The 15,457-nt window shown below is 38.7% G+C and overlaps 1 protein-coding gene across 2 annotated transcripts in view; it reads right to left on the bottom strand.

The window, feature by feature from the left end:
- TMEM104 (transmembrane protein 104) overlaps positions 1-15,457 on the bottom strand; it is a 102,185-nt gene that overhangs the window by 27,070 nt on the left and 59,658 nt on the right. For both annotated transcript variants that reach the window (XM_060764729.2, XM_060764728.2), the window contains exon 9: positions 6,995-7,088. In XM_060764729.2, the coding sequence (XP_060620712.2) occupies positions 6,995-7,088 (94 nt within the window). The remainder of the gene's footprint in view (positions 1-6,994; positions 7,089-15,457) is intronic.

The raw sequence follows: 15,457 nt of genomic DNA, 5'->3' as shown, positions 1-15,457 counted from the left end.
ATGATTAATCACGGAAACACTGCTCAGTACTAAGTGGGAAAACAGAAGACACACCTGGTTCTAGTCTAAACAGATCCCACACTTCACTTGCTATGGAGATATAAAAGATATGCTCTATGTTCTACTATCATCCCACAAGCTAGATACTATGCTGAGATGTTGGAAGACTGTGGTTAGTACTACACTGCCATTGTGAAGAGTGCGATTTAGAAAATGCATTTAGAAAGCTGCTATGCAAATCTAATGATAGATTCAGGACACAAACGTCAATCACAGCAGAAGAATACAAGTGTCAGGACACAAATGTCATTCACAGATGGACAATGGATCACTTCAGCAGCAGACACACTCTCCTACCTCGAAATGATTCTGAAAGGAAGGAGTAATGTTTAGCTAAAAAAGAACTAATCCAAGTTATTGCCAGAGGCAAGTTTTCAATCTGTCACCTCATCACAAAATTAACACGAAGTCTCAGGCACAGAATCATGTTCTTTTTAAGATGGGAGAACTTGTAATCAAAAAGTTAACTTTCTACTGAAAGAGGATTCATGATATCCTCATAGTAGAAAAGTGATTATCCAATCATTCTCTCAAAATTCTTGTCCAGGGACAAATTCAGCAACATTTCTATCTAACATTTGGGAAGCATTCTTTTAATACACATTATTTTCAGACTTTCCTTTTTTGACAATGGAAATAGTCTATTGTCTAACATCTATCATCATCATCATCATTATCATCATCATCATCATCAAGACATGAATGCATTAATACCCAGGAAAAATGAGCTGCCAGAAACAAAATACTACCTTCGTAAGAAAATAAGAACCATGCTATTATCTGGGGAAAATAAATAGTATTTGATGTGGCATAATTATCTCCCTACTGCTCAGAAATGAAATCGAATCATAGGCACAAAAAGCAACACTCAGCATAGACAACACAGGAGTTCACTAAAAATGGATCACCATAGCCTTTGTATAGTATTGGTCTTAGGCACAATTGTGTTTAAACATAATAAGACCCTATTTGCTTCAAATGGCAAGTAACAACAGAGAAAAGACACAACTGATACTGTTAATGCATTTACTGATATTCCTAGGATCAGATGAAAATGCTATGTCAGTGCTATTTACTGTAGATCACCTAGCTTTGCTTGCCATGCACGTGCATCTGCACAATAAGGAAAAACACAGGACAGTCAGTTTATGGATGTGTGAGTATCTGAGTGTGTGTATAGATTCAAATCTGAAACACCTATACTTGAGAATATTGTCCAGTAATCCAAGCAATGTTTTTACCTATGTTAGGACTGTGTAAACTCTGTGCTCAAACCAAACTAAGCCAGCCCTCAGTGCCAGTGACACAGTCCAACAGTGCCAGTGACATAATCCAACAGAGACAATCGGGTAGTTAACAGAGGAGAAGGGGAGAAGGGAGAGAAGCAGGAACACATTTTTGGCACGTAGAATACATGAGACAGCCAGCTCAGACGTGGGTGGTAATAGCTAAGATTATGTCCTGCTGAGAGTATGAAGGACCTATAGTTAGCTGGGGAAAGACAGGTTTCTGGCAGTTAGGGAAAGTATGAAAATATATTGAGTAGTTTCAGCTATGGGTCAAACCAGGTATGGAAATAAAGATAATAGAGAATTAAGAGTTCTGGCCATCTGGAAAGTTGCATAGGAGAAAGGAGCTTGGCAACTTAGGAAATCTTTTTGGAAACATACAACCATTATATGTAGAGTATAGAAAGCCAAGGTACTATTATTTGCATTTCTAATAAAAGTAATGAAAACAAAACTGTTGGCATTTTATATTTGCACTTTTTTAGGTGATTTATTGGATCCCAGCCAAGCACAATCACGAATTCACAAGTGCTGGTCCCTGTTCAGAATAACCTTCCTTCCCTTAAGATAACTCTACATGGGTTTGGGAAAAAGAGGGAAGGTGCCAGATAAGAAATACTGACCTGGAGTTAGCTTAGTCATAATTGAAATATGAAAATTATACATTTTTATTTAATATAAGTTGGTATCCCTTATCCATAATTCTGAAATCGGAAGAAAGTATTAGAAAATCTGAACACAAACTTTGTTGCATGAACACATTTAAAATGTTATATAAAATTACCTTCAGGCTGTGTGTATATGGTATGTATGAAACATACACGAATTTCAGGTTGAGACTTGGGTAATACCTCCAAGACATTTCATTATTGGTATAAATGCAAATACTGTGCAAGTTTTCTAAAATTTGAAAAAAAAAATCAAAACACATCTGGTTCCAAGCACTTTGGATAAAGGACACTCAATCTGTATCAAAGGATAAGGGACACTCAAGCTAAAATATATAAGTGATGACTTCTTTTGTCACATTTATGATTAAGCTATTATGGATTATGTGTTTCCCTGCTTTATCATGTCTTAAGTAATTTGTGTCGGCTTTTATGTGATGTGTGTTAATAGTTAGGGTTTCAGTTAGAAGAAATACTATGTTTTGTCCCATACAACACAATTGTTAAATGTTTTGCTCCTGGCTGATCTGGTTCCATGGGCAATTTTTTTAAAAAAAAAATCAAGCTGGATGTCCTTCAGTTCATTACACCAAAGTTCTTCACTAAGGAAAGCTGCCTTATGTTTTATTTGATTTTTGCAAATGGAATTCATATGGATATATCTGGTTCTTGTTGTTTGTGGTGGTCACAGAGCAATGCAGGGCATTGACTCTGCTAGCAATCTTACTCAGCTCTCCTACTTGGCTTTTAAGTTTGCAGTAGCTATTGGTTGAATATTTTTCCACACATTATTGTAGCATTTATGTGTATTGATCTTTCTTTTTTAAGAGAAGAAAAAATGTTGAAACATTCATGAAACGGGACTTTGCTTGATGATGAATTCTTCCATTGCCCTTAGCGGCAAATGAATCATGGAGTACACACCATAGTGATCTGCACTAAAGAAATACAGAAACATCCTAAGTTTACCAAAACCTGCACTTGGCATGAAGAATGCTCACCATTTATGCTTAAAGCTCATTAGAAGTTCATGAGCCAAACAACCCAAACAATACTGCAGTTTGCAGTTATTAACTTTACTTTTACTCCATCCATCTAAAGCATGTAAACCAATAGAAGAAGAGAAACATGTACTGGCAGATTATGTGAAAGGCAACCAAGAACCAACATTGAGGGAAGTCAATAGTAGTAAACTGCTTCAAGTGCAAGGCTCTCCATGGACAGTTCGTGGGAAAAATTGAGAGCCAAACTGACAAAGAAAAAACATGGCTGTGGCTCACAAATGGAACTTTGAAAAAGGAGAAGGAGGGCCTGATTCTGGCAGCCCAAGAACAAGCCATTAGAACAAATGCCATCAAAGCCAGAATTGAAAAGTCAGCGACAGATTCCAAATGTAGACTCTGCAAGGAAGCAGATGAAACAATAGATCACATCCTCAGCTGCTGCAAGAAGATTGCGCAGACAGACTACAAACAGAGACATAACACCATTGCTCAGATGATTCATTGGAACCTGTGCCACAAATACCATCTGCCTGCAACAAAGAACTGGTGGGATCACAATCCTGAAAAAGTTACAGAGAATGAACACGTCAAACTACTCTGGGACTCCCAAATTCAGACTGACAGAGTTTTGGAACACAATACTCCTGACCTCACGATCATGTTAAAAAACAAAGTATGGATTGTTGATGTTGCAATCCCAAGTGACCGCAGGATTGAAAAGAAACAACTGGAAAAGCTGTCACGGTGTGAGGATTTAAAGATTAAACTGCAAAGACTAAGTAAAGGTGGTCCCAGTGGTGATCGGCACACTAGGTGCAGTGTTTAAAGACCTTGGCCTGCACTTAAACACATTTGGCACTGACAAAATTGCCATCTGCCAGCTGCAGAAGGCCACGTTACTGGGATCTGCACGCATTATTCGCCAATACATCACACAGTCCTAGACACTTGGGAAGCGTCCGATGTGTTATCCAATACAACAGCCAGCAGAGTGATTTTGTCTGCTGTGGACTCATCTTGTTGTGTTTCAAATAATAATAATAATAATAATAACAACAACAACAACAACAACAACTTAATTTTATTCCACCCTATTTCCCCGAGGGGACTCAGCGTGGATTCCAACGTAACAACAGCAAACATTCAATGTCTTTGTAAAACAAATACTGACATAAAATCCCAGAGAAATCCCACATATAAAAATAACATTAAAATCTAACATCAAATTAAAGCTTAACATCAATAAATTATAAATTAAACCTAACATCAATAAATTAAACTACACGTAGTCAAACAAAATTATATAATAATATAAAATCTAAACATCCACATTAATTTACAAATAAAAACTTCTTAAATAGCTCTAATATTGCCCGGTCTAGTCATATTTTATTTTCAACAATTGCATTAAAGCATGTGTCAGAAAATTACTGAGGATAAAACAGATTTAATGCAAAATAAAAACATGTGGGGAAAGATTTCTTATTATTGTTTTGACCCACATAAAGATCTCTAGAGGAAACCATATGGATTCCAACCTCTGTGTTGTGAAATACTTTTTTTTATCTGGAGCTTGCTTCACTTCAAGTGATGCATCCCAATGCCCTTCTTCCTCTTATTTGTTATGTCAGAGAATTTACTTCATCATGCTAGCCACTGTTTCCAGATCATGCCCCAAAGGCCCAGCTAACAGATTCTACCCCATCTGTCAGAGCCACCAACTTTATCAAATGTGCATTCTGAAGCGTAATGGTCTCAAGAATTTCTTACACCATATTGTTGTCCTGATGTTTAAGTAAGTGGCTGCCTTCAAAACAAAGTGGTTGCACTCACTGAAAAATGTAGGTCTCAAAGATACTCTTCACATGCAGCACTCCTACTGTTGTAAAGAATGATGTTCTCAGCCTTGGTTATCTTAATGTATCAAACCCTGAAGCAGTGCAAACAAGTTATCAGCCATACTGAATGAAAATGCAACTGTAATGCAATTTCTATGGCAGGCACACTAGGTCATGAGATTTAAATTAGTATTTCCTCAGATGGATCAGCTTCTCAAAGTTCCTTGCTCCACTTTAAAGAGATTACAGCCAGTTTGTTCAATTCAGCAGGTTTAAAATAAAATAAATCCCACAAACAAGTGAGAGGGATACTTCAATCCTCTCAGAATCAGTAACACAAGCATGCCTGTTAACGGTACAAAGCACTCATTCGGATCAGCCTGCCTGACACAGAGTCTGGCACGAAAGCTCAAGATGAATTCCAGAAACACCTTTGGCATCAGTCTTATAATGAGTCTGAAAGTGCTCTTCTCTGCTGAAGACCTGTAGCCCAAAAGTCATTTGCTTCTGTCTCCCTCCTGAAGACCTGAGGGAGAGTTGTCAACAGCAAAGCAGGTCATACTCAAACTGAGAAAGTGGTATAGTTTTCACACTTATCTTTACTTAATAAGATCACTACTTTCGTCAAAGAGTATGGAATTGGCAAAGTCTGCATTTGCCCTGATACTAAAAAGGAGACACTAGGGATCAGTAAGAATATAAACAGACTCAGGCATTCTTTTGAATGGCTTTTGCTTTTGAAAATAGAAGGAACACCCAGTAATGTGATTGAACTGAATAGTCAAGAAAGTCACTAACCTAGCCAGTCAGTGTTATCTGTGGGTAGGTTATCTTTCTTTGACCCTGAATCAAACTAAGGAACAAGTTCTGTTTTGACATTATGCGAAACTGCTTTCACCTTTAGTTTCTTCACCAGGCAAAGCTTGGTTTGTATATCAAGATTTAATGATCATACAATGTCAATATAGAAGGTTGTCAGGTTGACAAAGGACATGCTGCAGTCTGCTTAATATAGCTAACAGGAGCAAGCCTGGACAATCAAAACTAGAGAGATAAGCTAAGAAGTGATTACTTTTGTGTTTTGTTTTTAATGCCACTTAAAGAGATCACCAGTTCCCATGACAGAGCACAGAGGACAGAAAGGTGGTGGAAAAGTATATTTTCTTTTAAATAATCACTGCTACAAATAAGACTTGACAATGAGCTCCTCATGTTATACTCACTGTGCAATTTGTAAATCATGCACTCCAGTCTGTTTTATTACCTTTCTCAACTCAAGGGAAACCAGGAAGCTGATTGGTCACTAAATGGCAGAAGCAGCAACTTGCAAATGATTCTGTCACCTGCCCATACCATCTCACTGTTCTATAGAGAAGCCATGGCTTCAAAAGAAGCATCTCACAAACAGGAAATGCCCTATGAATGTTCAGGAACCACTGGAATCAATATGTCTGTAGAGAAGACCAATGTAATGCCCACTTTTTCTCCAAAGAGGGAATGGACACTGCCATTCTAAATCTTATCAGGGAGTCATTTGCTCATGGACAGTGTGGACAGACACCTTTTCCCACCAATTCCAGACCAAAACATAATCCATGAAAAATATCTAATGTCTTCAAAGTTAAAAAAATGACAAATTCGAGGTTAACTGAATGATTTCAAATAAAGGAAAACAGTCTCTGGTACAAAATTCATTTGATGTTCTCCCTCTCCTTGTGAAAAGTAAAGAAAGAAATTGCAATCTTTACAGGATGTTAAAACTGTCATAAAAATGGGGAGTAAAGTTTGAGGTTGTTCTAGGTTAGTCATGTGAATACTGTAGCTTCACAGGAAGAATGATTTATGTCCCCTTCCACACAGTTGTATAAAAATTCACATTTTCTACTTTGAGCTGGAATATATGGCAGTGTGGACTCATATAACCCAGTTCAAAGCAGACGTTGTGGAATTTTCTGCTTTGACATTCTAGATTATATGGCTGTGTGAAAGGGCCCTCAGATAACCCACTTCAAAGCAAATATTGTGGATTATCTGCCTTGATATTCTGGGTTATATGGATGTGTAGAAGGGCCCTAAGAAATACTACTGATGTCTATGTATGTACACAGAGTATTAGTAGAGGTTTACTGACTTACCTATCCATCTCATCAACGATGTCATGATCTGCAGATACTTAGTTTTTTGCACATTAAAAAATGTGAATGGACCCAAGAGAAGGGTAAATGCTGCCTGAAAGAATGGTAGAAAGAGTGCAGGCTTAGAAAAATCATGGACATTTTTCAAAAAAGTAAAGTTTTCCTGGACAACTTTGTACAAGTCACATAAATTGTCTCTGTCATCACAGATTATTTTTCTGTTACTCAAACAATTAATGGGGTTTTGATGGAGGCAGACTAAGAATATAAACCCTTTCTTTATAAACATTTGCTACAGCAGCTACATAATGCTATAAACATTAAACTCTGATTTTTAAAGTATCAATTTCTGTGATCAGTTTAAAGCTGAAACTTGTTGCAAACTGTTCTAGCATGATTCAGAAGCTGATGTTTTCACAGTGAAATATTTAAGATTTAAAATGATACAATATAACTTTAATATTCAAGTATCTACATAAAATCTTGAGCAAAATAATAGCAGCCAGCATATAATAAACAAATGGAACACATTTAGAGGGGGGTGGGGTTAAAAAGGATAAATCAATTTTGTTTGAAAAATCATTAAAAGATTTTCCACTTTAGAAGACTATTTCTAAATTCTTCCTTCATTTTTTATCTTAATTCTTATTCAGTGAGACAAACATACCATCATACAAACAAAGCTATGTGCAACAAAACAAATTAATCAAACACACAAAACAAGCATTTTTAAAAAATGTAATACACTAACCTATAAAACCTGATAAAACTGCTAAGTCAAAACATACAATATAAAACAAAAATATAGCCATAAACTGTTAACACAACATATACATTAAAATCAATTTAAAACCAGTTGCGCTCTCTTCGTCATGCAAATGGTTAGTATTAGTAACCTGAGTCATATTGGTTTGTACAATATTCTAACAAAAGCTATTGGTTTTTTTAGTCAACTAAGTTTGATTATTTTAACCATAGGGCAAGGTTTGGAAAGCATAGCCAATGAGGAGCGGCTTAAAGAGCTGCAGAAGAGAAGGTGGAGAGGAGACACAAATGCCATATTTAAATATTTGAAAGAATGTCATAAGAAAGAGAGAGCCTGCTTGTGTTCTGCTGCCCTGGAGACTGGAACTCAGAGCAATAGGTTCAGATTACAGGAAAGGAGATTCCAGCTGAACATTAGGAAGGACTTCCTGACTGTAAAAGCTGTCCAACAGTGACACTCTCTACCTGGGAGTGTGGTGGAGGCTCCTTCTTTGGAGGCTTTTAAAGAAAGGCTGGATGACCATCTCTTCCCCTTTGGGGAGATAAAACGGGTATAAATATAATAATAATTCGGGTATTTTGATTGTGTTTTTCCTTTAGAATGGGGTTGGACTAGATGGCTCATGCAGTCTCTTACAACTTTATGATTCTATGAATCTTATAAGGTTTCATGTGAAGTCTGATCAATCCAGATATACTCTTTTTGGAGAAGTAGTCATTTACAATATTAACTCAATGTAGATTTTAAAAAAAAATGCATTATGTGACTTCTCACTTCATTAGAATGCAATGCATTTCTATTGGAACAAAAATGCCTCAGGCCCATAGGAAGGTTTCCAGGTGTAGGTATGCTACAATGCCCAAACTTTCAGAGCCAGAAAGCACATATTATAAGATATAACATTTGGTCAGAGTAGCTGATAGAGTATACTGTTTAATTTCAAATATTTGCGTGTACACAAAATGTTGTTAGGCAGCAAAATGTGACTGTGTGGCTAGAAAATGTCCCATCTGCTAGGAGGGCAGTTCAGTTTGTCAGCATTCTATGACAACCAGAAATTACCTCAATTTTTGACAGACCCATGAATTGTTGAATTAAAGATGATAGTAAAAACTGCACCATTAACCAGTATTATGAAACTGCTGCAGCTCCTCTTATTGATTATCACTGTGATGCTAAAATGGTTTTCGGAGTCTACATTATTGAATATTGTACACTGTAAGGAAGGCAAAACAGTCCAATGTTCCCCATTTATAAGACATGCAGAAAATTTTCTAAATCTCTTTTAAACAGCCAAACAGAAAACCATTCTGTTTCCTGCAGGCCACCCAATTATTTCCATTAAAGAAGCAAAATACCTTTTGTTTTTTAAAAAAGCTATGCATGAATAAACTTTTGTGACATACACTGAGTTTTTGAAGTGCCCTACTTTAAAGAGAAACACATTTGATTTTACTTATAACATGAGAATTCTGCATTTATTGCCTGCGAAAATGGTTTTTCCTCCAGGCCATCTCCCTATCTGCAGGTGCAAGAGGAAGACTTGTGTCTCAGCAGTTGAAACTACTCATCTAAAAGCTGTGTGAGAAGGATCAAATAGACACCCTTGCAATTGTCTTCTGAAAATACCCTGCTGATTCAGAGTAACTTGACAGAGATGATGGATGAGCACTCAGACATAGAATTTGTGCAAGGGTCTTTTATTGCACAGGACTACATCAGTTGTCAGAGAAAAGGCAGAGTGTGCACAGGCACTGTGGCCTCTTGTACAGATCTGCCATCACTGGGGAATAAAGTACTATTCAACTAGAAGTCTCTAATTAACGAAGCAAGGGAATAATGAGAAGAGGGATCTAAAGAATACTCCAAGAATGTCAAAAAGAATTTAAAATGTCTATGACTGTGGAGTGACTGAATGAAGTGAAGGAATCCTACAGGGATTAATTTTATTGGCAGCGCAAGAGAGTGGGGAAAAAGATTGTGAGTCAAGACACATATTGATTCTTTAGTGTATGTTTCGTTTCCTGTTCCTCAAAATAAAGTTCTAATTAAAATAAATATCTGTGAAAGCCTCTGATACCATACTTGTATGATGCAAAATATAGTGGTTGGGAAAAGACTGAGGTAAGAGTATGTGTTTAAATGAATGATGATTCTATGTTATTTATATTTTATCAAAGGACAACTAAATGACAATCAATAATCTAGGATAATCATTAGCATCTCCTATCAGAATAATCAGCTAAACAATTTTTTTAATGATTCTATAGCTACCATTGTGAGGAAACTGCAGTCTATGGGCTGCATGTGGTCCTGGGGCCACACTTTTGCCACCCTGATACTCCCCTACCAGTTCCCTGAAAGTCACCCTCTTTAAAAAATGGTGTGATTTGGGGAAGAAACATTTTCTGGTGGTCCCTGTTACAAGAACAGAAGATCAGTGTAGTTGCCCACTGCTACATTGATGGAGATAGGGATGTATGCAGTTTCTAGGATGAATTTATGCTATCAGCTCTCAGCTTGGTACCACTGATTTCACTTTTTTGCGAAGGCAGACTGTTGGCATTATATTGAAAGATGCTTGCAAATGCCTTCCCAATCAGACAGAGTGTCTGGGGAAATGTGACTGGGGAAAAAACTTCATCTGATCCTAGATTCTATCCTCCATGCCTAAAAGTAATTGTGGTACATTGGTAGATAAAGGACAGAGCCCTTAAAAAGTCTTGCAATTAAATCTCTGTTCCACCAGTTACATAGCATTGCTAAAATATATTAGAATACAGAAGCATCCACAAGAAGAGACTGAAACATACTTGACCTTTCAGGTCAATGGCATAAACAATCTGTTTTAGCCTCACAGTCATTTTCAGTTTAAACAATTTCTAGGGTCACATTCCAATCATTTGGCAGGGCCAAACAGGTCTAAAAATGCCAGCATACTTTACCTTAAAGCTCTTCCTACCAATAACTGAGAACAGACATTACTACTTTAAAAACTGGGGAGCAAGCCCATACCAGGAACCTCCTTCTAGAACTGGGGAGTGGGCCCATACAGAGGCTGGGAAACCACCTAAGAATGGGATCATGGGGGTGAGGGGAAACAGGGTTACTGGAAGCAGGAGACTAGACTGGGATCCCAGGAGGCTGGATTCTACCTCAGAATCTGAAGATTTTCTATTTCTGCCCTATGAAATAGAAAATCTAAAACATTCTAAAGTCTCTAGGTACATCAAAAGAAACATTTAAAGTGGCAGATCCTCCATGTTTAATTCCCACCCTTTCCCACAAGGCACACTGCCTAACATTAAGCCGATCTGAAATTACAGGTGACACAAAAACCTATCTGCAGAAACAATCTTCTGGGTTTGGTCCAGGATTCACTGTTGTAAACAGATCTTGGAAAAGTTACTCATTTGCACTAAAATTTCCAGCCATCAGGCACATGAAATTTGTGTAAGCAATTTAATATACAATTGCTAGAATGATGGGATAAAATAAGATTTAAACAACTCAGTAAAGTATTTCAGCAGTATACAGGTTTCCTCTATTTTAAAAACATTTTCTTTTTAATGTAATAATTTGTTCTATTTACCAAACAATCAAAGAATTGGAGCAAATTCTAGCATTCCTCTATCCAAACCCTGCTCTTGAAGGAAAAGCTCAAGAATACACATTAGATAGTTTTACAGCCTCTTCTTGAAGATCTCCAAGGAAAGATCCTCCAAAAATTACTTCCACAATTTACATACTCCTTTATGTTCAAACACAATCTGAAGACAGGTAACTTTCCCCTTTTCTATGCAATTGTCCTTAGGGTAGTTGAAGCATGTTCTCATTTTTGCCGTTTCTGCTCTTTTTCCCTTCCAGATTAAATACCCCTGTCTTTCTACATGTAACTTGATTTCTGTAACCCTGATCATCTTCTATTAGTCAGAATTGATTGTCCCATTGATTAAAATGCCTTCTCTGCATCACTAAGTCCCAGTATCAATTTTCTAGGACAATTCTCCTTCAATTTACTGATTGCAATCACTATTATACAGGACTTTTCAAAATCTCAGCTGCATCAGAGAACTTCTAACTGATGAGCTACTTAACCTACATGTTGCTCAAGCTGGTTAAAAGGAAGTGCTGACAGAACATAAAAAGATCATTTCTTTTCAAGTAAGTGTCCAGGATGAGATATAACTCTTAGAATGTGTTGATGAATAGAGTTCATTCAAAATAAGCAAATTTAGGATATTTCCAGTTAAATACACATGAGGCAAACAACAAAAGATTCCTCTCAAACTTTACTCTATTGACTTAAATAAAAAGGCACTACTATCACCTGGCCAGTTATTTATCTTCAGGCATATGCAGTCCTGGGCTCTAGGCATTTGATGTACATGTAGAAGGGCTTGCAATTTGATGGAGAACATTTCCTTTTCATGGACATAACTTGCCTAAGTCATGGGTGAGGAACCTTAATGCTAAGTACCACAGTTATAGAGTCTTGTCCTTCGTTTACATCACAAAAGGGGAAAGGGAAAAATGCTGTTCTCATATAAATTTTTCAAAATGTAGGGGCAAACATAATCCTACTGTAGTGAAATTTGATAAGTATATTCAGCACATAATGTATTATACAATTATATTATATTATTAGGTTTATGTATTGTCGAAGGCTTTCATGGCTGGAATCACTAAGTTCTTGTGGGTTTTTTCGGGCTATAGGGCCATGTTCTAGAGGCATTTCTCTTGACGTTTCGCCTGCATCTATGGCAAGCATCCTCAGAGGTAGTGAGGTCTACCAGTATTAAAAAACTCTAAAATTACAACAGCAAAACAGCAGAGAGGAAACAACCAGGCACATCTTAACATCTCTCAACAAAAGTTTTTCCCAGGCTCAGCCAGGCCTTCAAATGCTAATGAAGGTGGTCAGTTGAAACATTCTCACCTAGCTCCAGCAGAGAAGAGCTCTTTGCCCCACCCCAGCCATTCCACAGATATATAAACCCATTGTCCTAATTCCAACAGACCTCACTACCTCTGAGGTTGCTTGCCATTGATGCAGGCGAAACGTCAAGAGAAATGCCTCTAGAACATGGCCCTATAGCCCGAAAAAACTCACAAGATATTAGGTTTATGTTTATTTATATCCTGCTTTTTCTCTCCATAAGGAGAGTCAAAGCAGCAGATCCTTTGCTGGAGACATTAAAAGCATAACAATGCAATTTGAAATATACAAATATAAAAACAATATTAAAGATAATTAGTATTATAACAATTCAGATTAAATCATAAAAACATATAAAAGCACATTATTTTTAAAACCTTCTTTTTAAAAAGCCTGCCTGAAGAAAAGGTTTTAGTCTGCCACAGAAGGACACTCCCTGGGCAGTGAGTTCTGGAGTCGAGGGCTGTTACTGAGAAGGCCCACTCTTGTCCTCCCCAACTGGACTTGGGACTGAAAGAAGGGCCCGGGCAGATTCATACAAGGGGATGTGGTTGGCAAAATAGCCTGGACCTCAAATGTCTAGGCAGTTACTCTCAACCTGTGGGTCTCCAGATGTTTTGGCCTTCAACTCCCAGGAATCCTAACAGCTGGTAAACTGGTTGGAAATTCTGGGAGTTGTAGGCCAAAACATCTGGGGACCCACAGGTTGAGAACCACTGATCTAGGGCTTTAAAAGTCATAACCAACACAGACTGGCAGCCAGTGAAGCTGCTGCAACAGGGGGGTTGTCCACTCCCTGTAGCCAGCCCCAGTTAGCAACCTGGCTGCAGCTCTCTAGATCAGCTGAAGTTTCTGAGAACTATTCAAAAGCAGTCCCACATAGAGCGTGCTATAGAAATCGAGACTGGGTGTAACTAAGGCATGTACCACCATGGACAGATCTGGCTTCTCAAGGAATGGGCACAGTTGACACACAAGTTTTAATTGTGCAAAGGCTCTACTGGCCACTGCTAAAACCTGGGTCTCCAGGTTCAGTGTCAAGTCCAGAAGTACTCCTAAACTGTGGACCTGTGTTTTCAGAGGGGGTGTAACCCCATCGAGCACTGGCTGCAACCCTAATCCCTGATTTACCTTCCAACTGACCAGGAGTGTCTCTGTCTTGTCTATATTACATTCCAATTTGTTTGCCCTCATCCAGTCCATTACTGATGACAGGCACTGGTTTGAAGTCAGGACAGCTTCCTTGGCATTTGGTGGAAAAGAGTAGTAGAGTTGTGTGTCATCTGCATATAGGTAGCACCATACTCAAACTTCGGATGACCTCTCCCAGCAGTTTCATGTATATGTTAAATAGCATGGGGGACAAAATGGAACCCCAAGAAACCCCACAGATCAACGGCCAGGAGATCATGACAACAGATCAACGGCCAGGAGCTTGAACAGGATTGCCCCAGCACCACCTTCTGGGTATGGCTCTCCAGGAAAGACCAGAGCCACTGTAAAACAGTGCCTCCTAGTCCCATCCAAGTGAGATGATCCAGAAGGATACCATGATCAATTGTATTGAAAGCTGCTGAGAGATCCAGGAGGACCAACAGGGACGCATTCCCTCTGTCCAGATCTCTGCAGAGGTCATCCACTAAAGCGACCAAAGCTGTCTCTGTTCCATAGTCAGGCCTCAAACCAGATTGAAATGGATCTAGATAATCCATTTCATCCAGAAATCCCTGGAGTTGGGAGGCTACCACACACTCCAAAATCTTGCTCAGAAAGGGAAGCTTGGACACTGGCCGACAATTGACCATTATACTGTAGAGGGGTTCAGGGAGGCCTTTTTAAATACAGGTGTCACAACTTCCTCCTTTAGGCAAGTTGGAATTTTAAGCGGATCTGAATGTCCAAGGAGGTGAATCTGGATGTCCAAGGAGACATTGACCATAACTTTCACCCACTCTGCCAGCCCCCCTCTGGCCTGTTTGATCAACCAGGAAGGGAGAGGATCTAGAATACATGTGGTAATTCTCACCTCTCGAAGGATCTCGTCTATGTGTACTAGATCAGGCTATACAAATATAAAAGTATCCATCAACACTGGACAAGCAGGAGTCAAAGTTACATCCATTGGAAATGTGTCAATAACAGCATCCAAGTCGGAACAGATCAGAACGACTATCTGCAAAGTATCTTAAAAAACACTCCTGTACTCGATCAGATTTGCTTCGAGTTCTCTGTCAGCATTGCTCTAGTCCTCGTCTCACTTGCTTCATCACCACCAATTCCCTGGAAAACCAAGGGGCTGCTCTGTGAGAGGGGGTATTCAGGAGCGATTGTGTCCACTGCCCTTGCCATTTCCCCATTCCAGAGGTCAGCCAGAGCTTTGACAGAATCGCCTGCCAAGGTGACAGGAAAATCTCTGTCAGGAATCCATCCAGATCCATAAGTTTCCTGGGATGGACCATCTTAATAGGTCCCCTACCCCTCAGGTTTGAAGTCTCAGCAAGTCTAAACCTGACCAGGTAGTGATTGGTCCATGACAACGGAACTGTGACAAGTTCCTCACAATCATCCCATCCTGCACAGAAAACAAGGTTCAAAGTGTGCCCAGCAGCATGGATAGGACCAAACACCACTTGGGACAGATCCATGGTTGTCATGGAGGCCTTGAAGTTCTGAGCCACTCCCAGGACAGAGCAGTCTCAGCATGGATGTTGAAGTCTCCCAGTACTCTTAGCTTCTGAGACTTCAACACCAACCCCAA

The sequence above is a fragment of the Anolis sagrei genome, chromosome 2 (genome assembly GCF_037176765.1).
Source record: "Anolis sagrei isolate rAnoSag1 chromosome 2, rAnoSag1.mat, whole genome shotgun sequence".
NCBI lineage: Eukaryota > Metazoa > Chordata > Lepidosauria > Squamata > Dactyloidae > Anolis > Anolis sagrei.
Note: the sequence above shows the minus strand (reverse complement) of the source record. Positions and strands in the feature narration are given on the sequence as shown.